At 34.9% G+C, this 25,768-nt stretch overlaps 1 protein-coding gene across 1 annotated transcript in view; it reads right to left on the bottom strand.

Moving 5' to 3' along the window:
• EYS (eyes shut homolog) overlaps positions 1 to 25,768 on the bottom strand; it is an 852,840-nt gene that overhangs the window by 704,387 nt on the left and 122,685 nt on the right. Inside the window, exons 4-6 of the mRNA XM_019287512.3 lie at positions 15,004 to 15,197; positions 13,025 to 13,152; positions 7,701 to 7,815 (exon numbers count right to left, since the gene is read on the bottom strand). Coding sequence (XP_019143057.3) covers positions 7,701 to 7,815; positions 13,025 to 13,152; positions 15,004 to 15,197 — 437 coding nt within the window. The remainder of the gene's footprint in view (positions 1 to 7,700; positions 7,816 to 13,024; positions 13,153 to 15,003; positions 15,198 to 25,768) is intronic.

Genomic DNA, 25,768 nt, shown 5'->3' with positions numbered 1-25,768 from the left:
GTCCATGTTCTGTTTGATCCCTTGCCTTATCCCAGATCTCGTCCCAGAAACACCCCTGACAAGTTCCAGGCGGTTCAATATCAAAAAGTAAGTCTCGAGAAATATAGAAGAACCTTTTGAAAAGCCAGATAAAAAAATGTTCTAGATCTCCCGGTTGCAATACTTTTTTGTTTTGTTGTTCAAGGATTCCTTTTACTTCTAGATACATTTTTTTTCTGTGGTTCAGAGAGCCCCATTTCCCACGATTCTTCCATAGTCCAGAGAGAATATCCAAACCAAGATGAGAAGAGAGAAGTCTAGAGTGGTTTTTTACTCACGAATTTTCCTCAGGGATCGGTGTTGTGGCCGCATTCCTCCACCAACTGACAACAGCCTGGTAGAGAGGGTCGGAGATAGTGGAGGATGAAAAGCTGAACCTGAGCTGGCAGTGTGTGCTTGCAGCCCAGAAAGCCAATAGTATCCTGGGCTGCATCATAAGCAGAATGACCATCATGTCAAGGGAGGTGATTCTGCGCCTCTACTCTGCTCTGGTGACACTCTACTTGGAGTGCTGCATCTGGCTCTGAGATTATCGTTACAAGAAAGACATTGACCTATAGGAGTAGGTCCTGAGGAGGGCTACAGAGGACTGGAGCAGCTTTCCTACAAAGACAGGCTGAGAGAGTTTGGGTTGTTCAACGTGGAGCAAAAAAGACTCTGGGGAGATCTCCCTGTGACATTTCATTAAAGAGGGCTGTGGAAAGATGGCTGGCTGTAAAATTAGAGGAAACTGTGAAGTTATATCCACATCCTAACAGAAGTTCGGTGTGGAAATTACAGGGTAAAATACAGTTGTTGCTCCATGGATAGAATGCAGTTGACATGCTCAAAATTTTACTCCAATCGGTGACAAAGGTATGTATGACTAGGGTCACTCAAGCTCCACCTAAACATAGAGGAATAGTATAAAACTAAGTAGACAATGGGGGAAATGTTAGGGAAGACTCCATTCTGACTGCTGGGATCAGTTGACAGGCTGAACCTGTCTTCTCCCCTGTAGGGGTGTCTATTGGGTAAGAACTGTACTCTATCTGGGCTGAATATTTTTATCGGGGATCTTAGCTTGTCTGCGTATTGCTTTGAATATGTTTTTGCAGTCAGATACTACCACTGATGATCCTTGAAACTTAACCTTTCACAATTTTATATTAATAAAGAATGTTATTCTGTGAACTGTTGGTATGAGTCCTTCACAGGTGCTGGCAGTCACCAGCAAAGGGGAACATACTCAGATACAGTGGAAGACCCAGTGAGGGATCATAAAGTGGGAAGACTCACTGAGGGATCTCCCTTATGGTATTGGTGTGTGTCCCTGAATGAGTCAGTCAAGCCATTCTCTGATCTAGCAGGACAGCTCAGTGAAGGATACCCATAACGGGACACTGACAGACAGGTTGGGCACAAGGGTCTCAGCTTTCCTGGGGTGCTGACAGACAAACAATAAGGGCTGAGTAAATCTCCCCACACCAAGGGTTGAGGAAATCTCCCCTTTTCACATGACAAGGGCTTATAAGAAGGATTGGGACAAAACTTTTAGCAGGTTATATAGCAATAGAAGGGATAATGTTTTTAAAGTAAAAGAGGATAGATTCAGATTAGATAGGAGGAAGAAATGTGTCACAATGAGAATTGTGAAACACTGGAGTAAGTTGCCCAGAGAGGTGGTAGATGCCTCACCTCTGGAAACACTGAAGGTCAGGCTGAATGGGACTCTGAGTAATCTGAGGTACTGGAAGATGTCCCTGCTCACTGATGGGGAATTGTACTAAACGACCTTTAAAGGTCACTTTAAACCCAAACCATTCTACGATACTATGATCTCTGATATGATATGCTCCCTCATATGAAACCCTGATTTCAGGTAAAACAGCTATGGGTCTTGGCAGAAATATGTCATGGCTTGAATTAATTAATTACTTTTAATAAATATTATATTCTTTCATTTGTCAGGTGAACATATAGTAAAAGAGAAACTAGAATACTATCCATGCACATCTGGTATAGATGGGGGAAGATGAAGTTATCTTTTGTGTAGTTTGAGCAGGTGCCATCTCTCTTAACATATGACTTCATAAAATAATGAAAAATTTTAAATATTTAATTATAAATTAAAAGGCAAATTAAGAATGTTCATTTTTGAGTTTTTGGTAGTAGATGACGAAAGGGCAAATACTGAAGAATGAAAAATAATCATCAAGAAGCTCAAGCTAGAAACTTACTGTACAGTATGGGAAACAGCTGCCAAAGACACCACAAAATTTATACAGCAAATGGAGAATGTGTGTCTGATCTTACTGGAATTAATAAACAGGTAAAAAAATTATTATAATTTTTAATATAAAACATATAAGTGATGTGCTTCAGAAATACACAGTGTTGAGTTGGCTGAGTGAAATTTTATGGACTCTTTCTACAAACATTCTCCTCATCTCAAGGGGCCAGTCCCTTATTAGATAGGGAAGTCAGTAAAAAAGAAATTTGGGGAATTTCTGTATCTTTGAAAAGTGGTTTAAACTTGAGTGCAGGCTTGATTTTAACTTCTCAGAAGTTGCATTTAAAAATAAACCAGAACATTTCTGTTGGTTATATCTGGTCTGTTTTGCTGTTCATTTATGTTTAATTATATGCTATTCTACTATATAAATTCAGATCCATTGCATAAAGATATATGAAATTATTACATGATTAAAGTTTTATTTAAATATTTTTCATTACATTTGCTCTTCAAAAGAAGGATATTTAGTTTATTACCTGAAGATTTCTACTGTTTATTAACTTCTGTACAGCTCAGAGATAATTAGCAGCACATATGAAAGCACTAGGGTGCTTTGATGCTGTTTATTTCAATAGAATAAGAAACGCTGGAAAATACATTTTGATAAAGTCCAAATTAAATACTGAAGGGGGAAAAACCTGTTTAGGACGTTTTAAAATTTATGTGAACTCTTCTGCAAAATTACTGTTGCTGTGTGAAAGAAAATTGACTAATTAACTTGTGCAAAACTAGCCGCTAATGGAAGTATCTGACTTTGAACTACTGCTGTTTTGAACACCCAGCTGGAAGGACAAATACAGGAGAGACATCAATAGAATTAATCATAGTGGCAAAGTAGCTTCACAGAGATGAGACTATAATGTTCTCATATGGTCCGTGGGGACAAACAGTAGGAGAGACCATAGGTTTTTTTTAAAAAGGAAAATGAAAATAATCTATTTAATATGTAGTACATAAGTATAAAAGTTGCATCTGAGAGCAGTAGATTTTGCAGTGCCAATTTTCATTGCTTCTAGCATTGGTAGTATATCTGTTATAAATATTCATAATAATTTTATCACTCTAACCAACTGCTTTAATATATAATATGCCATATATATTAAATTTTATATATATATATATAAATATATATTTATTTGTTTCCTTATGCCTTTTTTATACTCAGAAAACAAATGGTGATCGATACAGCACAGAAGGCTTTAAAAAAGCCCTAGTGCATTTTTTTAAAAGAACTGAATTTGTTAAACAAGTTAATGTTTTCTCTCAGCTATATTGCCTTTCAGTTCTGGATACGTGACCTAGAAGTTATTTCTTCTCTCACACAATAAATACAAATGGCTTCTCTAAGGATAAGTTGGAGGCCTTCTTAGGGCTATGAGATCTAAGCAGTATGACATAGCTCCATTTTGGAGATTATTGCTAATTCTGCGTAGAGATGCTTTGCTTCTGGGTTATAAATTCAGCCAGATTTCTAGGGATAAAGTGTTATCAAAAATCGTTAGGACTGAAAGTGGATCCTCAGGGAAGAGCTTACCAAGAGGACCAGAGCAGCAGACTTTCCACAACGGTTTTTCAGGGAGGCCTGTGAGGCTTGGCACTGCTCACTGCTCTTCTGCAAAGGTGCAAATTGATTCCCAGCCTGACAGCTGGCTGATGGGCCTGGTTCTGCACCCATAAAGGCAAACTCATCTGGAAGGGATGAGACTTGGACCTCTGTCTGCCTGATTGTAATTTCTGTACAAGTTCTGCTGAATGATGGCCACATACCAGCTTGACACGGGGAAAAATCACAGGACAAAGAGAGGTTCCCTCCTCTCTCCTCCTTCCCACATCACCCCAGAAGGAATATATTAACTTCAGTGAAGACCATTTTCTGTGTTAGTATACAAGTCTCCTGCTTTGCTAGAGAACACAGTAGTCTTTGGGCAGAATATGTTTGCTGGGCTTTTTAACTTCAACAGTGTGCCCCATGGTGTTACTGATTATTAATGTATATTCATAATTTTACTTTATCAACCATAAATCCTCTTGGTACACACTTTGTTGTTGAAATATCTCAGATTCACAATAAAGTTCCAAATGTAAAAGTCATAACTTTGTTATATGGATGTGAGAAAAAGACCAAAAGAGTACAACATTAACAACCACAGAGCCATCTGGAGGGCAAGGTTTTAGATACCAATCTTTTCTATTATATTAATTTTTCTATCCTCTTACAGTGAATCATACTATTAGATAAACAATATTAAGCATGCATCCATATAAGAAAGCAAAATTCTGGTGACTGGGGAACAATTTCCTGAAGTGAATGCATCTGTGTACCTATTCTCATTAATTAGTGTTCCCCAGGCAAATTACTTGTCGAAGTTAAAACCATCACTTCTTTTTGCTTAGCTTCACTCTCCCTTAACAGCATGATCTACTTCCACTGCACTGTAGGAACCCTAGTCAGAAATCAGCAGCATTTCCTGTTGCTCTTTTTGAAGGCACCAGGACATCCATTGGCAATGATTCCAACATAAAATTTCACATACAAGTGTCAGTACAGCTTCTCAGAGAAATTTCAAATATTTTCTTTGAATGACCAACAGTAGGTGTAGTGGTAAAACCCAGAATGATAACAGAGATTTTTTTCTCTTTCTTTAATGCTGCTCTAGTGTGTATTTGCTTGCCAACACAGCTCTGCTGCTCAGGCACTATGTATAATTTGTTTAGACCTTGTCTCAAGTGTAGTGCTGACAAATGGAAATGGACCTTACAATGACATTGCTTTCCCTTCATCTTTCAGCTTCAGTTTTTGTGTCTACATAATTCAATTTCTTTGTTAGCTGTAAGCACACAGCCTTGCATGAATCAGTGGTTTGTCAGGATGATGGGAGAAAGGCATGTTGACAAAATAGACTTGGATTCACTATGCAGACCATATAAGTTTAAAGATAGTTGTTTGTAGCATAATAAGGAGCTGTTAGGCAAAAAAAAAAAAAAAAAAAAAAAGATGAATGAGCATTTTTACACCCTGCAAGAAGTGGAAAGCATTTTTAATCTGCGTGCCCTTCCATAGGAAGTGTATGGCAGATCACAAATGGGAGAGTGTGTAGCAACAACTGTAGAGCTGCACTTTCTTGTCCCTCAAATGCACTTCCGTAGGTAATCATAACTGCCCTGTAAATTCTGCATTTTTATACAATTTAGTGGTTTCTCCCTAGAAAGTAAAGACAGCTAGTATGCCAAAGACTTGACAGTTTTCATACCTCAGCTTTCCCACTATTGTGTTTTCAAAACTGTGCTCATTTCCAGGCTTCCAAATTACAGTTCTGTTATTCTCAGAATTTGCACTGGATTAGTTTAATATGTTTTTTCAGTATCTCTGTTTTGTTTGGTTGGTTTTGATTTTGAGGGGTTTTTTTCAGTTTAATACTAATGATTCAGGAAGAAATAGGGGATCTTAAGCAGAGATTATACTTTTTGCCATTATCTAAGATACTTGCTGTGGATAAATAGATAGTAGTGCTTGATCCACCCTTGGGACCTAGAGGAAAGCTTCACATCAACAAGTGATTTCTTGTTTGTATGCTCTCTTTGTCGGTTTTTACTGCACAGTCTTGTGTCAGAGGCTTTACTGGCGCCATTCTAAATCACTGGTAGAACTCTACACAAACCACTCCATACCCTGAGGCCGTTAGCACGTGGCAGTAGTATGATAAGCATGAAACAAACAACAGCTCTTTCTTCCCTGTCACTTGCCTTTTGGGCACTGCTCATCTTTTCCCTGTCTTCAGGTAAAGATAAGGAAAACAGATACCTACAGCCATAAAGTGTTTAAGATAATCAGATTAAAAACAATGAGAAAATACTATCAGCTGCAAAGCAAGAACACTGACTTTTCACTTATAAAATCCATTTAAGAAAAAGTTGCCATGAGAATTGAAAAATCTATTGAAAAGTGTGTCTGTGGGCAGATTTTTTAAAAATCTTTTTAAGAAGCAGGTTATCATATTGTCATAATAATGTAGCTAAATATTTTTATTGAATGAAACTCTGCTGAAATCTGAAATTGGTTCACACGTCAGTAATTGTATAAGTATGGTTTATGTTTAAATGGTTTTAATTTAATTGTTTTCTTAAAACAGTGCCTCCTGTCTTCTAAGTAGGTGGAGTTGTTATTATAAATTTGACAAACCAGTACAACATTAATAAAAACACTTTCCTATGGTATGGATATAAAAAAAAAAGTGCTGTTATATTTTCTTCAGAATTTTAGCAGTGACTATATTTACTTATAGAAGTGGTTCCAACATTGCAGCTGCAAGGCAGGAGAAATTCAACAGCACTCTTATTGTAATAATTGATAAATCAATAGTAAGGAAGAGAATTTTTCATATCAGTATTTTTTGAGAGAGGAAGGTCTGTTCATGTTCAAGAATTGTGTTTGTCACCTGTTAAAATTATATGTCCAAGATGTAATGTTTTCAGCAAAGCTCTCGATATTGTCTCTCACAGGATCCTTCTGGACCAAACATTAATAACCAGGTTACATTATAGGCAAGCAACTGGCTCACAGGTCAGGCACAAAGGGTTACAGTGAATGGGGTGACACCACACTGGTGACCTGTCCCTGGTGGGGTTCCACAGGGCTCCATCCTCTGCCCTGTGCTCTTCAACATCTTCATTAACAACTTGGACAAAGAACTTTAAGGAATATGATGTAAGTTTACTGATGTCACTAAGCTGGGGGGAGCTTTACACTCCCTCAAGGACAGAGAGGCCCTGCAGAGAGACCTTGACAAATTAGAGGGATGGGCAATCACTAGCCATATGGAGTTTAACAAGGAAAAGTGCCAGATTCTGCACCTTGCTTAACATTTTCAGGAGCAATTTAGAGAGTTAAAACAAGCAGATTTAATATTTTTTTCCCAAACTGTCAGTTGCAATGAACGTCACCACACTACAGTTTCATCATCAAAGTTTTAAGTTTGTATTAATTTTAAACTTTATGTGGAGGTAAGTAACTTGATTCTGGTTAAAATAATGGCAACAGATGATCTTAATTTAAGCAATGTATTTTTAAAGGCTGCGACACAGCTGTGATTATCATCTTTGTGGGTAATGACACTCACCGCAATTAGTTATATATTCTTTTTACTATAAAAATACCCTTCAGTTATCTTACTTGATATAGTACTAAACACGGTCTCAGTAGAAAAGTAATAAAAAAATCCATATTACCCAAGTGAATTGCCCTTGTGTTATCGATTAAAATAAATAAAACCTATAAAAGTGTGCCACTCTTTTCTCTTAGAATAATGCATGCATTTCAAGTTCTGCTTGTCTGAAGCTTTTATAATTTGGAACACTGAATTAGTTTAACATGTATTAAATTACTTACAGTGAATCCTCCAATTATATTAAGACACAATCCTTCATTCAGACAGTTGATGCTGAGCAGCCTGCAGTAGTCAATTACTTCCTCACAGTTCTTTCCAGTGAATCCTGGCATGCAGCTGCAAATACACCAGTGTATTTTAGAGAACTTGCATTTTAAAAGTTAATTGTATTTAATTATGTTCCATAATTCTATTAAATAATGTTCTTGCAGTAGCAAAACAGATCTCTTATGTTATTTAAAATACTCAGAACATGTTTTCAAGAAATTAAAAATCCATTGCATTTTTCTGGATAATTTTGCTTTTTCATAAAATAATTTCTTTCCTCGATTAAAGTATTTTCACACCAATATTTCATATAATATTGCAGAAAAAAGACCAAACACCCTAGAATAAGGTAATATTTAATAAACAGTTATGGACAAGGTAACAAGGTTTTGAAAAACTATTAGAAAGGATAGGCCAACTAAATCATAAGAGAGGAAAAAAATAATAAATATGTGGTAAGTGAGAAATAAACATCAATCATTGCTAATGATTAAAGAGTAGTAAATGATGACATGCTTAATTATGTAAGGAACAATGTAGAGAACAATGCAGAGTTGTTTTTGTGCTAGCTTAATTGTAATTTAGTGTTTTCTTTAATGAAGAAAACTAGCATTCAATTTTTGTGACTGTTTGCTAGTTCCATGTGATGCCAATAGAGCGATGGATAACATATATAGTAAAAGGAACTGCAGAAATTTCTTCTGATTCATGTCAGCACTTAGTAGGAGAAAATCCTTTCCTGATGTTTCTCTACCATGTTTAAAAAAAATCTCATATGCACAAATAAAAAAGATGAGATTCAAATGGATAGTAAAGAAGTCTTATTCAAAAGCAATAATGGAACAATGTAGAAAAATATTTGAATATTTGTATCTTGATAAATAGATAATCCTTGTCAAACTATCTCACCATGTTCTTACAGAAACAGCATGTTCCTCTGTCTAAAGGCTATTTCTGGTATTATGGAAAGAAATGATTTAGGAAGAGAAAGGAAATGGCCAATTAGCTGAAAATTTGTGTTTGTGAAGGAATCAAAAAGTAATAGAAGGGAATTTCTTTAGCTGTTTCTAAGGGGTAGTTTTTCAAATTATTCAGTCCAGAAGTTGGAAATAATGAAGATTATACAGAATTGCTTCTGGTTTTCCTACGTTCTTGCTCCTAATAGATATGAGATCCAGAGTGTTGCATATGTTTTCTCATTTAAAGAAAAAAACTATCCAACCCCTGGTTTCAAAATGCATGAAGCTCCTCACAGTTAAGCAGCATACTACAGTAAAGGATATATTTTCAATAGCAACTACTTAGGCAACAACTTTCAATAGAAAGCATCTGAGTTAGCCACACTTTCTAAATCAGTTAAAGATGTCTATCAGTGGGTATGGCTCTGAGTCCGAGGAATGCACAGACACATGTAGCATGTCCAGAAGCTTAAGTCACTTATTACCTTAGTTAAGTGTTAAACTGGTTGGATTTAATCAGAAATCCCTGGAAACCAACCACAATTCGTGCAAAGGACCATTTGGACAGAGGTAGATGGATATGGGAAAACCTTCTGTAAATGGTTATATGCTTTGAGGCTGGTATAGACACAATCACATGAGGACACTCTATGCAAGTAGCAATGGACCACATAATCCTCACCCTCCTCTTGAAAAAGGTGCTGCCTGCAATTATATTTCTACCATTTCAAGTACTTGGCTTCAAGATTCTTGCAAAGTCTATCCTTAAAAAATTTCTGGTTCAGGTATTGTAGCTAAAAGGAGTTTTTCCTAAAAAAAATTTCCATGTGAAAGGAATGTAAAATAATAATAAAAAGGGTTTTTTATATTGTCTTGCCATTTATTTTTTAAATAACATCTGAAACCAAATCAGAGCAACTCGATTACGTTTGTTTTACTGATTTGTTTTTACCAATGCTCTGAAGTGAAAGAGTTCCTAGATTTTTTTTCCTTCAATCTACAATTGTTTCATTAACCAGATAATCTAGTAAACCAATTTTAGAAGCTGTTCCTTCTAAATTTTGTATTTGCTCATTTTTTCTGTTCTTGTTTTTATTGTTGTTTTGCAATAAATGTATCAATGTCAGGGAAAGGAAGTGTAAGCTAGAAGAAAAAAGGTTGACAGTAAAGTTCCAAAGATGGTACTAACAGAATATATTTTCTCAGAACACCCTTTCACATTATTGGTGACTGTTTATTGTCCTAAAGAACATGGATAATAGAAGAAGATATAAAGCAAACAATCATAGTTTATTGTGATGGATATCCTTGTTCACTGCCTATTTGAATTCACCCTAAATTTTGACATTTAAGAAAAAATGCAACTATTAGATTCTTAGCACAAAGTTGTGTATGATACCAAGATTGAAAGGATGGAATTAGGATACAAGATAGTCATACATCATAACTGAAGTGGAGAAAATTAAATTGATTCTGTTTGTTACATGTTTAGAATGGAAAACAACTGCTTTCCCAAAGAAGGAAGGATGCACTGAGAAGAAGCCGAGATTGTGTAGGATATAAGGATATAGGATATATGGATAGGCATAAGGATATATATATGTAGGATATATGCTTAGGCATAAGGAGAACAACATAATATAGAGGGAAGCAAAATAAACTGTAATGAAGTAAAACGGTCAATTCAGCTATTATTTGAATTTGTATATGCATCTGACCTAAACACCATTACATTTATTTATGATATTAAAATGCTCTAAAAGCGTAGTAGTATTACATGTAATGTTACACCAAATGCAGTATGAAACACATGGAGTTTATTGTGGAGTGACTAGACAGAGATATCACATACAGTATTTGACTACGATTACCAAAAATGAATCAAATCTTCTCTTAAAACATTGATGAGCATCTACAAATCTCCCAAATTAAGGCAACATTGTTAATGGTAGATTTCATTTGGCTAAAGTGAATTAAAACATGAATCACAGGCAGAAAGCGTCCAAGTCTGTGACTTTAGAAAACTGAAACTGTCTAACCACTGTTCTTACAGGTCTTCTGAAATCCTGTTAGTCAAGTAGCTAATGCAGGACATGACTTTAAAAAGAAAATTTTTAATCCTTAAAATAGTAAAGCCTGCTAACTGTTGGGCCTCTCTATCAGTCAACACCTCCTCTGCACTTCAGCACTCTGGCAAGACTGCAGCTCTCACAAACAAAACTACTGAATGTGATCTCCTTGTGAAAAATATGTAACTCATACTTCCTCAAAATGCTTTCTCTCACCTAAATGCCTCCTTTCAAGTACAGAGGCATAAATATACCCAGAATTTATATTTATTAACTATTTCAGATTAAGTGGTGGACAATTGAGTTTAATTACACAAAAAAATGAGGACATTATTTTTTGTTTATTATTAACAACCATAAAAATTATTGCAATCATTAAGTGAAGCCTTTTGGGACTGAAAGGCAAAACTAAGGCTGAATACTGGAGATTTTCAATAAGCAATTGGACAGGGTACTAGATAATCTTGTCTAAACTCCCTTTCTCTTGAAAGGTTGGACCAGGAGATACTTCAAGGTCTCTTCCACCTTGGGCTGTTCTTCAAGTCTCTGTATATTTATTGTGTTCTAATATTCTGTGATTGTATTGTAACCCTCTACCTCTGTACAACAAAAACTGTGAACTTGTGTAAGATGTGTCATGTAACCCACCCTGGATATTTCTCTCTGGAAGATATGAGTCACATTCTGGAGTTCTCCTCCTTCATCAAGAATGTCTGGTGTGCAAATTGGTTGCTAGAGTAAACTGTGGCTTGAACACTATTCACAGTGTTCTCTCTAGGTTGTTTGTTCCCTTTTAGGGCATTCTTAGTGCTAATGAGTTTATAACCCACTGCAATGTAAAATGGGTTCTTAATTGCCCATTTTTACGTTCTGTTATATTGATCTAAATAATTACTTCCATGCTTATTCTCATATAATATTATCAAAGGAAAGACAGTTAAACTACAATGTCTTCCCACTGACATTTTTATTAAACAATTTCTATGGTACAATGAGGGTCATGGTACAGACCATTTCTACCAATACTTTGTGGAATTATAGATTATTCAATATGAATAACAGGGCCAGGAAGTTTTTTTTTTTTTTTTTTTTTTATTTTTTTTTTAAATTTTTTTTGGTTTGGGTTTTGTTAATAAAGGCAATCTACATCTGGATATTAATTGTTTATGTTATGCATATTTTTAAATGTAAACTTCAACACATTGTTTTATACTAATACATGTATATTGTGTGAAAGACTGGTTATATAATAATAAATTATTAGCTTATATCTCGGTTTAAAGAACTGGAAAATGAACTGTTGCTCTGGGCTATACATATCTATATGGGAAGACCTAACTGTATATGAGCTTGCATATGTGTGTTTATATGTATATCTGTATGTAGGAGTGAATAAGAATGAAACTTAGGATTTTCTTCTTTGGGAAAATTGTAAACAGTTCTACTTATATTTTAATTTCAAGTGTTCTTAATTGAATCTCTGCTGATGCACTGTAACTTTGTGTTCTATACTTCTGTTATATTTTTTGCAGATTCTAAACTCTTCATAGTATGTTGTCAGGCTTTTGTGTATCACAGCTTTCAATTATCTGCTTTTATGAATATCCTAAAATTTGAAAATTGTTTACTTCAGTAATGCTTATCAGAACTTACTCAGGCAGCAAGATAAAAGCCAAGCAAAGGGGAACAGGATAAATTGTACTCCTTACTGACATAGAAAATAAAAATCTTAAAATCTATATAAACATGAAATTAAATTATACATTGGATCAATTCTGGTATTTTCAAATGGATAATTTTTAATGTGGCCTTTCTCAATAAAACAGTTTTCTATATGCTGCTTGAAGGATCAATTTAAAGTCTACTAATGCCTGTCTGTGAACTAGAAATTCAATAGGTTGTCTTATCTTTTCAGAAAAAACATAAACTTCATACACCTTGAAAGGGAGTGGCACCTGTAGTATAACTGTCTCAACTGTCATCAATGCTTTAAAATTTATAGATTTTATTTTATAGCATTAATAATTAAACAATTTATAGCCCTTCAATTCCTTAAATCTTTTTGTATCGCTCCCAGAGTTTACACGAAGCCTAACAGAGTAAAGCACAAAAGATAAATACATTTTTTTAAAAAAAAGTTTATAGTTTTCTGTGTTCTCTGTGAATGATGATGTCTTTTCTTTCTGCAATCTGCAGGATATCATCAAGTGAACCAACAAAGTACTGAAATACATTAATTTCCAATCTTACCGGCAGTTATAGTTTTGCTGCTGAGTTATGCAAGTTGCATTATTTAAGCAAGGCAGTAATTCACATGGATTCAGTATTCTCTCACAGAACTTGCCAGTAAATACTGGCATACAGATACATGACACATCCTATAGAAGAGAGGGATATTGGAAATAATTATTTGTTGTACGCAAGACAATACAAAATTTAGTGGTTTTAGTGTTTACATCCATTACTAGAGAGGCCCTAACTAGGACAACTTTTCACAAAGACAGCAAAAAAAGCAGTTCTAGTCTCAGATAGATTACAAACTTGATTTAGGACAAGTAGAACAGGCCTTCCAGCACAGATTATACTAGACTTGAGTTTGCTAACTGGAAATATACCAGCTTTAAAATTGGCAGTTTTGTGATCTCGTAACTGAATCAAGAAGGAGTTTTATAATTAATTTAGGGTTTTTTCCTCATTTCTGATTTTGTTCCAATGTAATGTTTGCATCTGTTAAGCAGTAACAATACACAAGGTACATCAGACACCAAACGGTGGCACTAACTAGAGGAAGAAAGATCATGGGTATCCTTTTTCTACTTAAATATAAAGCACAGAATCTATGCTTCTCTTTAACAGTGAAAGTCATCTGTCAGTTCTTGCAATCTAATTTGAACAGTAAGAAAAATAAATTATTTTACAAACTAAAATATTTCTTGGAGGTGACACTCCCACCCTTATTTTTCTATGCTCATCATGGGCCTTTTGAAGTCAGAAAGTAAAGGAAACGGTAAAGGGGTTTGTTCCCCTAATGAAATAGGAAGTGCTTAGGTGTTTCTTTTGAATTGGTCTTAAAGGTATAATCAGGAAACTCCAACTCCTATTGAGAGTTTTCTATACATGTGAAATAAACTACTGCGTCTGTTTGTCTACTGCACAAAATAGTATGTGCTAGTATATCCAGTAGACAAAATATTTAGAAAGGTTACATAACTTAGAAATCTATCAATTTATTCAGCAATTTAGATGTCTCTGGTTTTCTCTGTGTATGAGTATGTATCACCGGTGTGTGATAACTAAGCTTTTGAACTCTTCTTTTACTGTTTTGATTCTGTATAATCACTGCTATTTGCAATAGTAATGCTAATGAAAGAACATCAACAATTTATTTTGACATAATACCAGGTATGACTTTATTATCAAAACTTTGTGAGTCTGCATGAATTTATTCTATTTTACAAAAAAAAAAAAAGAAAGAAAAAAAAGGGAATTAAAAAACTTATAACGCATGAAAAGCAAGAACAAGATAATCACTAGTTAATAAAGATCACATGATGCCTCATGTTTATATCAGATGATTTTATGAGGGAGAGGAAAAAAGAAATAAAATAACATGGGTAGCTCCTTATGTGGTCACCAAGCAACCGGCATGAAATGGGGAATTTAGGAGTTTTTATAATAAAAATATTATAAACAGGACACATTTAGACAATGCTATGCTTCTTCATGAAGCATGCAAAGCTACTTAAAACATTTACATTAGTATTAAATGTTCTGACACTTTCATGTAACAGATCCTCCTGTAAGGTATGTGAAGGCATATGGATGATAGGAAGGTGATTAGAAACAGACAACATGGCTTCACAAAGGGTAAATTATGTCTGACTTATAGTGGCTTTCAATGATGTAGTAATTGCGTTGATGGATAAGGGAAAAGCAACTGATAACACTTACCTTGACTTCTGTAAGACCTCTGACATCATCCCATGCATCATCATTTTTGCTAAATTGGTGAGAGAGGGGGAAAGTTGTAAATGCCCCATCCCTTGAAGTGTTCAAGGTCAGGTAGGATGGAACTTTCAGCAACCTGGTCTAGCATAAGGCATCCCTGCCCACTGCAGAGAAGTTGGAAATAGATGACACTTGAAGGTTCCTTCCAGCCCAAATCATTCTATGATGCTGTAATTCTATGATTCTCTGTTCAAATAGGGATTTCTAACATTTATACTTACATTTGGCAAATCGATACATGTACCTCTGTTCTGACATGGCCTTGAAGAACATTCATTGATGTCAATTTCACAGTTGTTACCAAGGAAACCAGAAGGGCAATTGCAAACATATCCAGACTGGTTATACTGGCATATACCTCCATTTAGGCATGGCTGAGAGGCACAAGGATCACCAGGTTCCTCACAAAATGGACCTAAAAAAGAAATAAACATTAAAAATTACAGTGTTGGAGTGAAGCTTGATATGTTCTTTGACATTGCTTTCTTACTGTGTTGTGTTTCCTGGTAATTTCTCTCACTTTTTTTTTTTATTATTTTATTTTGTTGAGGGATTGAGAGGCTTTTATAAATTGTGCTTTTCTAAAATGGTTTACACTATGAAGCTCCAATTACTGACTTGGACATCTGTAAGCGATCACCATTTATAAAGCAAAGAACTTAACATATTCCTGTATGCTTTGTTTGTTTTAGTGAATTAACGTGGTAGGAATCCCTGGGAGTGACTAACCTGATCTGTAACGAAGGAAAGATGTGACTACAGTGAGATGCTGAACAGTCACTGAATATCTCACAGCAGTTATTATTAAGGGAAGCTAAATCCAGTGGACTCCCAGACCAGGAGGGTTCTTCTCATTCCTATTTACAGATATAGCCAGTACTGAACCTGAAAGTGCTCTCAGTAAGCAAACACACACACACACACACTACAAACATGCTGTCCATGTGAATCAACCTGAAGAACAGTGTCTTTTCCCTTAGATAAACACGACCAGCAGTCACATGAGCGTAAACATCAATGATGGCTCAAATTTTTTCCTCATCTCTGGCTAGCTAGTATTGAAGCTCAACAATGAGCATACACACTCCCTCATTTTCTAGATACAAAGATAAACCCTCATTTGTGAATCCCTCAGGAATCAGCATAGATTTTAAGTCTGTCTGATATCGGTATCCAGATCCTGAACCTCTTGTGGACTTGCTGTCTCAAAGCTTGGGTTGTTCCAGATCTGGATGTCACTCTGGTTGCTGGCTAGTCTAGTTTAAATGTCTCTCACTACCCACTTGGAGAGGTGTTAATACAGAAGTAGCAAAGAAAAGAGACTGTTTACTAGGCTCTGTTGGCCTTGCAAGAAAATAATCTGTAAAATTTCCCCAAATCACCCTCCTTTATTACCTTTGAAATTTCCATATCTCTCACAAAATTCTCCCTTTACTCTCTGTGAAATTCAGTGCTTGTTCATGGTGGTCTGTGCAACGTTTGTCAGCCACTTGCCGTTATTTGTCGAACTCAGTAATTTCTCACATTATATCCAATAGCTTCCCATGTTCTCCTAAATTCTTGTAACCCTAGGCAGGACTTTACTAATCTGCCAGCATACCCTAACATTTATGAACTGCATAAGTATTTTCAACAATTAACTCTTTTTAATACTGTGATGTCAAAGAATTATAGCATCTAAGAATTTATTTTCATTTACTTCTGGAAAATTATGTATCAAATATGCTTTTTGCATACACTGTACTTTGGTGCTCTGATTCAAACCACCTCCCTAATATATACTTAGAAATTACATCAGAAGATTTTTTTAGCAATTTGCTGTAGCAATAAAATAGCTTCATAATAAATCCCTTCTGAAGTAGTAATATGTATTGATTCAACATTTTGTTAGACACTTGGATACACTGACTTAAAAATAGACATTCATAAAAGAATAAATTATACTTTACAAAAAGACATATAATTTTGAAATGGTAAACGGAATACTTTTAACTCAAATTGTAAACTGCAGGATAAACATAACTAATTAATTATAAGCCACTTAACATATAAGTATATGAACCTCTAATAATTTAATTATGAATAGACTAGCTATTTAAAGCAATTGTAAGTATGTGGAACAACATTTACTAGAAGATTGAAATATCACACTCTGTCTCTATTATGTACCAGAACAGCTGATACGACAAGCACTATACAAGAAAATCCCATCAGCTGAAAAAGGGTCAAAACACATTTTCCTTTCTATCATTCAGTTCAGTAGAAATAGTTATTCCAATAAGCCAAAATGAATTGGATCTATCTTTTATGACAGATTATTCACTTCTCCTTAGCATCAGAGGACATTCAAAGAATCTATCAAAAATTTTTTTGCTATCCCTCATCACCATAGTAACCAAATCACAGTATATTGGAACTTCCAGATGTTAGGTCTTGCTCATAGGAAAAGCTAAGGAGGCCATATCTCAGAACAAGGCCATCAATCTGTATTAGTGCATATAGAAGAAAATGTTTGCAACATGAAGTGAGGGGGATTGGTCAATTCTTTCTTATTAGTCAATTACTATCTAGCAGTCCTGTTCTACTTTGGTGTAGCACTGTACCCCAGCAGTACTCATAGATGAGGTTATATAATGCTTACCCTATTTTTTCTCCATTATTAGTCACATTTGACAAGAATGGGTGTTCCTGTCCCATCCACATTTATAATCAGGAGAAGGAAAATAAGCAAAACAGTGACCCCACTTGCTCTACCCAAAGGAAAGCCAGAGACTGTTGTCTCAGTAGCTGAATGGAATAATGAGTTTTTCCTGCCATTGCTTCTACCCCTGAATCCATTCACTCCTTCACATTTTTTGTGCCACCATTACCAAGTATTTATTAGCTTTTTGTTAAAAAAAGGCTCTCAATGGGATTATTAGAACAAGGAAAGACTAAATGAACAAAATAGGACAGAACAATGAAGGCCAGTGGGGAAAACCAGATGAAAGAGTTGCCTTTGGTAATGTTATGTGCATTTGTATCTAAATGAGGAAAAGGGTATTGTTCTGCCAAAAAAAAAAAGTGATAGTGCAACAGTCTTTTAAGAGAAGGCTAAAGTAGCTAGAATAGGAATAGAGAAAAGTCTGAGAGAGGATAAGGAAATATTATCAATCACACCATGAGAAATTCATCAAGGAAAAATGCAAGTTTCAAGGATGGCAAAAAAAAAAAAAAAAAAAAAAAAAAGCATATTTAACTTATTACCCTTTTCTCCTTGGCCTCTCTTTGCAAAGGGAGCAAAATAATTTTTCTGCTGTTAATTTGGAAATAAAACAGTGCATTTGCTGGAAATTGGTATCCAATTACCTAAGTAGGTGGAGGAGTATTAACTTAAATGAAGATACTGACTCATGGTCTAAAACACAAGTCACATCTAGCAATGTCTTTTAGAAAGAATTCAGTCTTGAGCTGGAATTTTTCCATTAATTATGTCTTTGATATTCCTCTACTTATAATTCACCGTATTCAGCATCTTATGTGAAAAGCGAGAGCAGCATTCTTTCACCTGAACATCCATGCCTGATGAATTTGACAAATCAAGTCAATAAATGGAATTCTGGAGAATTAGTGGTTTGAGATTTTTATTCTATCGTTCCCAAACCTGATGTCACACTCAATCTATTTGCTAAATAAGATTAAAATGTGACTTGATTACAGCTCTTGGATGGGGAAAATACTAAGCACTAAAGGGACCATTAATTCAGAGAGAAGCCTGTAAGAAAAGCAAATGACTGGAGAGAAGCAGAAGAATATAATGTGAGAAGCACCTCACACAGTTTTACCAATGAGATATCTTTACCTGACTACCATGAAAGAGTTGAATTCTATGGTTGCTGATGTCTTCACATCAATGTGTTTTGAAAAAAACTACATACAAGACTTAACTATATAGAAGAGGACATATGCAGTACAACCAGATTTGGTCAGAAGGGACGAATGACTGGTCCTCTAAACTTGCAAATATATTTATCTACTTTGAGTAAAGATGAATACAAACCCTTTTAAAGGTTGTGCAAATCAGGAATTATTTTGAAATTCTTATTTTAAAATGTACATATTTTTGTCATTATCAGTGCCTCTTGTTCCAATACATTTAAATAAATACTTAAATTCGTATCCACACTAACATTTACTGACCACTTGAATGTTGTGGTTAGAAGCAAAGTAAAGAGGGAATAGGATAAAAATAGATCTTTGTAATCTGATATCAAATGCAAGCCCCAGAAAGAAGACAATGTTTAAGAAATGAACAGTGCACCTGGGATCAGCACATCAGTCCAACTAACACATGCATATTTGAAATGTTTGTACATCTTCTGAAGACCTGAGACTTAAATTGAAAAAATAAAAAAAAAAGCAAGGCAAATTGCCATAACTGCATAGATTTGATACATAATCTTTTTTTTTTACTTTGATATCAATAAAAACATGGTATAGGCATAGTATGTGCCCTAGATGCTGTGCATTTCTGTTGCCAACAATTTCAACAGAAGTAATTTTTTCCTCAGTCAGACCCAAAAAGAGACATTTGCTGAAAATATTGAAGTCCCATTAGTGCTCACTGATGAATAATCAGCTACTCAAAGCTTATTCAAATTCTCAGGAAGATAAATGCAGAAACCATGTTCTAATGGGAGATGGTTAATTCTGGAAACTTCAGTATGAAAAAAAAATAGTTATCAGCTTGATTGAATACCCTGATTAAAGAGGAAATTCCAAGAAATTAAAAACATCATCAGTAGGATCAGTTCACCTTCGTCTTTCAATATAATGAATTCTTGTTTGGTTTACTTCAATAAAATAAAAATTGTGGCAGTTTAAAAAGCAGGAATAGATGAGTAAAGATTATCTGATAGACCAATATGAAAGCTAATGAATTTTAGTTTAAGGAACTGAAACTTATTTCCAGCATTTTCTGTTTTTACACATGAAAAGAACAAAACCCTTCACCAAACCAAGAATAAAACCCTTCACCAAACCAAAACAAATGCCAGAAGAACCCCAGCTCTTCCATGTTCTATTTAACTGTACCCTGTCTAGTCTTCCTTTCTATGGTTTCACTGCCTTGTTATAATGATAACCCATTTAAGGAAAAGAACATTCCTGAAACCATTGATAAACATCACTCAGTTTGTTAAGATACCACATAGTGACATTTACATAAATATCTGAGGTTACTGATTAAAAAAAGAAAAACTACTGATAAGTAGTTTCTATTTTTAATTGCAGCATTTCTGGACTTCACATTTATGCAAACATTTCTCTCCCCAAGCAGCAAAATATGTTAAAAATCATATTAGCTACTACACTTCAATATGATATAAAAGTCTCATTTTGTTGTTCCTCCAATGAAAAGTCAGTGTTTTCTAGAGCAGTTATGCATACAGCAGAGTAGACTGGTTCAGGAAACAACATAAGTTACATTCAATTATTTGTACTTGTGTCAGAATAGAGCAATAATATTTCAGGGTTAGGATAAAAAATGAAGTATTTAGTGGGAGAGAGATTTATTTTCAGCATAAATGAAGCAAGTGACTGCCACTTGATACAACCAAGGACCAGGATACACAATAGGCAGTAAACAGAATAAAGGCTCAGTATGAAGACAATTATGAAAATTTAATTGTTTAAACTATTGTTAATATTTTAATATGTTCAATTTCACATCTAGAATTATAGAAACCCACACAATGTCCGTCTTATATATCATTAATATGTATTATGCAACAGAACCCTTGTTATCTTAAAACTAATTATTAAACACCTCTTTTAATTTGAGGAACATCAGATTTCAGTTGATTCAGTTATGAAAAAATTTCTATGATTAACTAATCCCTATCTTTATAAGCTCCTTAAACAATTTATTAAAATTAGTCCAGTCCAGTCCACTACTTTTTTTTTACCTTCATGAGCTTCATCAGATATCCTTCCTTTTAAATGTAAAACTGAAAAGTGTTTTAAAAAGTTGTCTCTGTAAAATGATTTTAATTTTTCTGTTTAAACACATCACTGAATCACAAGTTCTTGTCTTATTTATCTAGATCCTGAAATACATCAATATTTCTATCAGTGCACTAAAATCATTAATCTTTTAAATACTAATACAGTATTTGCATCTTCATATACATTTCTAATCATAACTAATGAATGATACCTTGTTTTTCCTGTATATGAAGTTTCAGTAAAGTATGAATCAAAATTAAATCTACTTCAGGTACTGTGAATCTGGGTCTTTTATGGAGTACAAATCTCCATGAAAGATTACAAGGGTTATAATTTTAATTTTAGACCAAATAGGCATCATCAAAGCTCACTCATGTGCTTTACAGAAAAGCTCCAATCAGCATACTTGAAAATAGACATTTTAGAAGTAAATGAATGAGAAGAACATTAGCTTCCATCAGAGAGGCCTATTAGAGAAAAATTACAGTACTGCTGGAAAAACTAATCAGGAATCCTTGCAAACTTTTAGTTTTACCTCTTATCTTGGCTAACCACAGTGTTCAAAAAATAGTGTAAGCTAACAGAACTGGGCTGATCCTGAGCTGATGCCACCCTGGATACTGCTATGGCAGTGTGCATACGCTGTCCTTGCTTCTGGAAGGCTGTTATTCCTTGGAGCAACAGCAGGGCATTACCCTAAGAGATCATATACTATTCCTTGCCTAAAATCACTTCCTAGTGCCTGTTTGTTGCAGAAAGGGATGTTCAAAATGCTACTGGGGGCATCAGGATAATAGCCATAATGTTCAGATTGACAGTTGTGACTTTTGTCAAGAACACCAATGCTGCCCACTCACAAAATGTTTAAAATGGTCTTTCTCTTTGCAGCCAAATGATGGTGTTCACCACACAGAAGAAAACCTGAGTGTGTCTGTTAACAATGAATTCACTAATACTTCATGGGTTTTACTACAGTAAAAATGATATGATTTCTTTCCAAACATCTTTTGGAAAGGTGGTTTTAGAAATGTAATGATTAAACAGTCTTTTCTCTGAGGCAAGTTTCCTTAGAATGTATTAATTCAATTCCTCAACTGCTCATCAAGTGATAAGACCTTGTCCATATTCAAATTTAAAGCATGTTCCTGATGACTCACATACTTTTGTGAGAAGCTCAATACTTCTGAATTTTGAAAAATTACACCTCTTAGAGATGAGGTCTCACCTGGGATTCATGGACTAGCATTGTGCATGAGGTTTCTCAACATGGTTTCTAAAGGTATGAATGGGAAACACACTTCTGATTAAAATCCTAAGTGAAAACAGATCAAGTCAATATACTAAGCAGGACAGACATTTTCTTAATTAAAATTAAAAAGTCAATGTGATTCCAAACTACAATAGGTTGATAAATAAAAATTTTAGAAAGTAGAGTACATATGCCAACCATATTTTCTTTTAAATTATTGTTAAATCTGTGATAACAGGTTTACTTTGCACAATAATTTGTTCTGAGTGCCTTCTTGACACACTTTTTTGGGGGAAGTGATATAGGTTATATTTGTTGCATTATTCTTAATTCTTAATTATTCTTATTATAATAATTTGTTCTGAGTGCCTTCTTGACACACTTTTTTGGGGGAAGTGATATAGGTTATATTTGTTGTATTATTCTTATTCAAAATTGCTGTTTTCCATTCTTTTGGCAATAATATTTTCAAGAATTCCTCTGACAATAGGATAAATTAAAGATGAAATATTTTATATATTGACAGCGGGCAGTTCAGTTAGTTATGTGAATCCAGGAGGAAGAGTCTTAAATGAATCAGCCACTGGAAAGTTGGTACTCTTTTATTTCTCTGCTAATATACTTTTTCTAGAACAGATGACAGGTGATTAACTTTCTCCTCTCTCCTTAGTGTTACCACAGCCAGCTGAGTGATGATGAAAGGTATGTATGGGCTTAAAAATCATGTGGTTTCATAAGAATACTCAAACACTTTCCTTCATAAGAATTTATATAATGTGTGGCTTGGTCTTTTCTCTTGTTTGTAGTCAAACCTGTGTGAGAAGACAAAAAAAGATTGTATAAACATGTACCAAGCCACTTACAACTTTGTACATTGCCTCTAAATAAAAAATATACACCTATGGGCAAATGCAGCTCACTGCATTATACACAGCTGCAAATATTGAACTTAAAAATATTGACAAATTTTCACTACTTTCAAATTTTCAGATGGGAATATACAGTTAATTAAACCCTTTAATTCCCTCAGACAGCTTGAACCTTTGGAATTCGTATGAATTCTTATTCCCTTAACAAAATTATTTTCAAAATCAGTTTCAGGGATGTGAATAACTGAAGCCTGTGATTCATTTGTCTCCCTAGTTTCACAGTTAGTTATTAATTATTGTTAAAGATTATATATCTTCTTTTTCTAATCTGTGGTAGTGTGGAAGCAGGTATACAATTACTCAAGAAGAAAGAAATTGACATAGGGAATAGTCCTATCAAAAGATAACTTATTTTTCAAGTTTTGACAGAGGAGTCTATTCAAGATATATACATTTACTTTTGTTTTGTCCTCAGAAATCACAACTCTAAATGACAAGAACCTGCTGTTACAGTGAAAGAGGATTTTGGCTGAGATGAATTCCTACTAAATTGCTTAACAATATTCAGAAACATGACTGTAGGCTTGAGACAACTACTGAAGATCTGGGAAACAGATCTTCAGGAGATATAGCCACTTGAAATTCAATAACTGAGGTAAGGGTTGAAAAGAAACATAAATGATAGGAATATATTCTGGGAAGGTATGCCCTTAGGCAACTGCAGAGTCTGGGGACGTGTGCTAAATAAGGGGAAGCCTGAGACAGCAGCGGGGATTGAGTATATTGAAGAGAAAGAGGACAGGCAGGGTAATATAGAAAGTGAGAGCAAAAGAAGGCTTGAATCTCAGGATTAGAAAAGTGCATCACAGTAACACAGAAGCAGTAGGATGGGCTAAGTAGTTACCATTAGACCTGTTTTGATACCTTCTGTATCCTAGGAGGGAGAGAAAAAAAATGTTGAGGATAGTAGTTTTAAATAAAAACAGTTTATAACCTATATGTTGTTGGTGAGGAAAATATGTTGTTGTTTTATCTTATTTTGATATTGCTGATTTTTTTATCCTAGCTACAAAATCTTAAGCAAATTGATTGCCAAAAGGTCTCAAGGGGGCTTAGTTGGGTTAATGTCTAAAATGGAGGCTGGTCCAATGGATAAAATGTGTGGTATGTTGCCAAGGGACTACATGACATCATCTCATAATCCAGATTTATCTTCTAGGTTATGCATTAATTTATTGTAAATAATTATTCTTGAGAAGAAAGCAAATCCCTAGGAGTACTTTTGGAAGAAAATCAGAAAAAACAACATAAGTATTAATTAGAATCAACTAAGTTTTGTACATCTGTACATTCTATTAGAATTGTGACAAAAAACAAAAGGTCTGCTTACTGTTCGGCTTGTAACATTATTAGACTCTGAGAACCAGCAGAATATTATACCACTTGCAAGAAAACCAACCATTGAACATTCAAAGACATACTCAGAACGGTAACTTTTAGCCTCCAATGACCTTTGGGTACACTTGATTTCCTGAGGCCAGATTTGACATCCATCAGCATTATTTAATGGGACAAACTGGGTGTATTCAAATCCCTGCATATTGGTCTGAGTACTGCAAGCACCTGCCAATTCTGGAAGCACTGTAGAGGTACAGTGCACTCAGAGCTGGAATAAACGCCAAGGCACTAATGTTGAAAGAAGAGTAGAATGTGAGAGTCTCTATAAACAGATTAGTCATTCTCAAAAGCTGATAATATCACCATGGGTTTATGGCTCTAACACCATGATGTCATTTAAAGAAATGAAGGCCTGGTACGGTAAGAGACCTTGAAAATTGCAGACACAGCATGCAGTATATGGAAGTACAGGCATGGAATATCAGGAGGCAAGGCACATTCTAGGCTGTGGAGACCCCACAGCTCCAGTGAGCAGTCAAAGAAATGCAGACCTGGAGGTGAACAAAACTGGCCTTAAGGGCAACAAAAAGAATAGTATCTAACATCCATAAACCCCACCACAGATAGGAAATTCAGGTGTAATTTGGAATTACAGCCAAATGAAGAAAAAGAAAGGTATATAAGGATGTTAGCAAACACATAAATATGATCCTGAGTAGATCCTAGAGCAAGAAATGTAAAACCATCAGCACAAATGTCATATTTTTCCTGAAGAAGGACTACAGATGCTCACAGGAACACCCACCATAACACACCCTGCTGCCAGTGACAGTAAAAGGAGCAGGGTAAGGGTGAGCACAGCATCTTGGAATAGGGTTGGAAACTAAGAAGTGTGTACATATAAGAAGTTTATAAGTATTATTATTGAAATATTTTCTGCACAGATTAATCTTGAGATTTCAATTACACTGTAATTGTTTGGCCTTATATTTACAGCATTTTCTCCAGAATCCTGTGTTTAAATGTCAATACATAATGATACATAAGGCGTAGCAAGATAATGCCAGGAATATAACAAACACAAATCTGATGAAATCCAAGGAAAGTGAAAAAAAACTATGAATTTAAACAGAAGACACTTTTTGGGCTAATGAGAAGACCCCTTCAGTAGTAAGAGAAAATTCTACAGAAGACTGTGTTCTCTCTCACCATTTTGGAGATTTGTGCTCTGTAATACATAAAAAAGCAAGCTCATATGACCTAACTCAGCAATTTAAAAACTAGATGTTCACTGTAATCCCTGTTAGAACCAAGAGTTTAAACTGGACACCTTTAGAAAGTGGTTCATTGTTGGAACCCTGAGTTCTGAGAATTTCAGCCTTTCAGTGCTGACAGACAGTGATCCTCAGAAGCACACTGCATTTGACCTGAAGCCTTGGGAAAGGCTTCCCAGATTGTGTGATAACACTGAGGTTGTTGCTGTGT

The sequence above is a fragment of the Corvus cornix genome, chromosome 3 (genome assembly GCF_000738735.6).
Source record: "Corvus cornix cornix isolate S_Up_H32 chromosome 3, ASM73873v5, whole genome shotgun sequence".
Taxonomy (NCBI): domain Eukaryota; kingdom Metazoa; phylum Chordata; class Aves; order Passeriformes; family Corvidae; genus Corvus; species Corvus cornix.
Note: the sequence above shows the minus strand (reverse complement) of the source record. Positions and strands in the feature narration are given on the sequence as shown.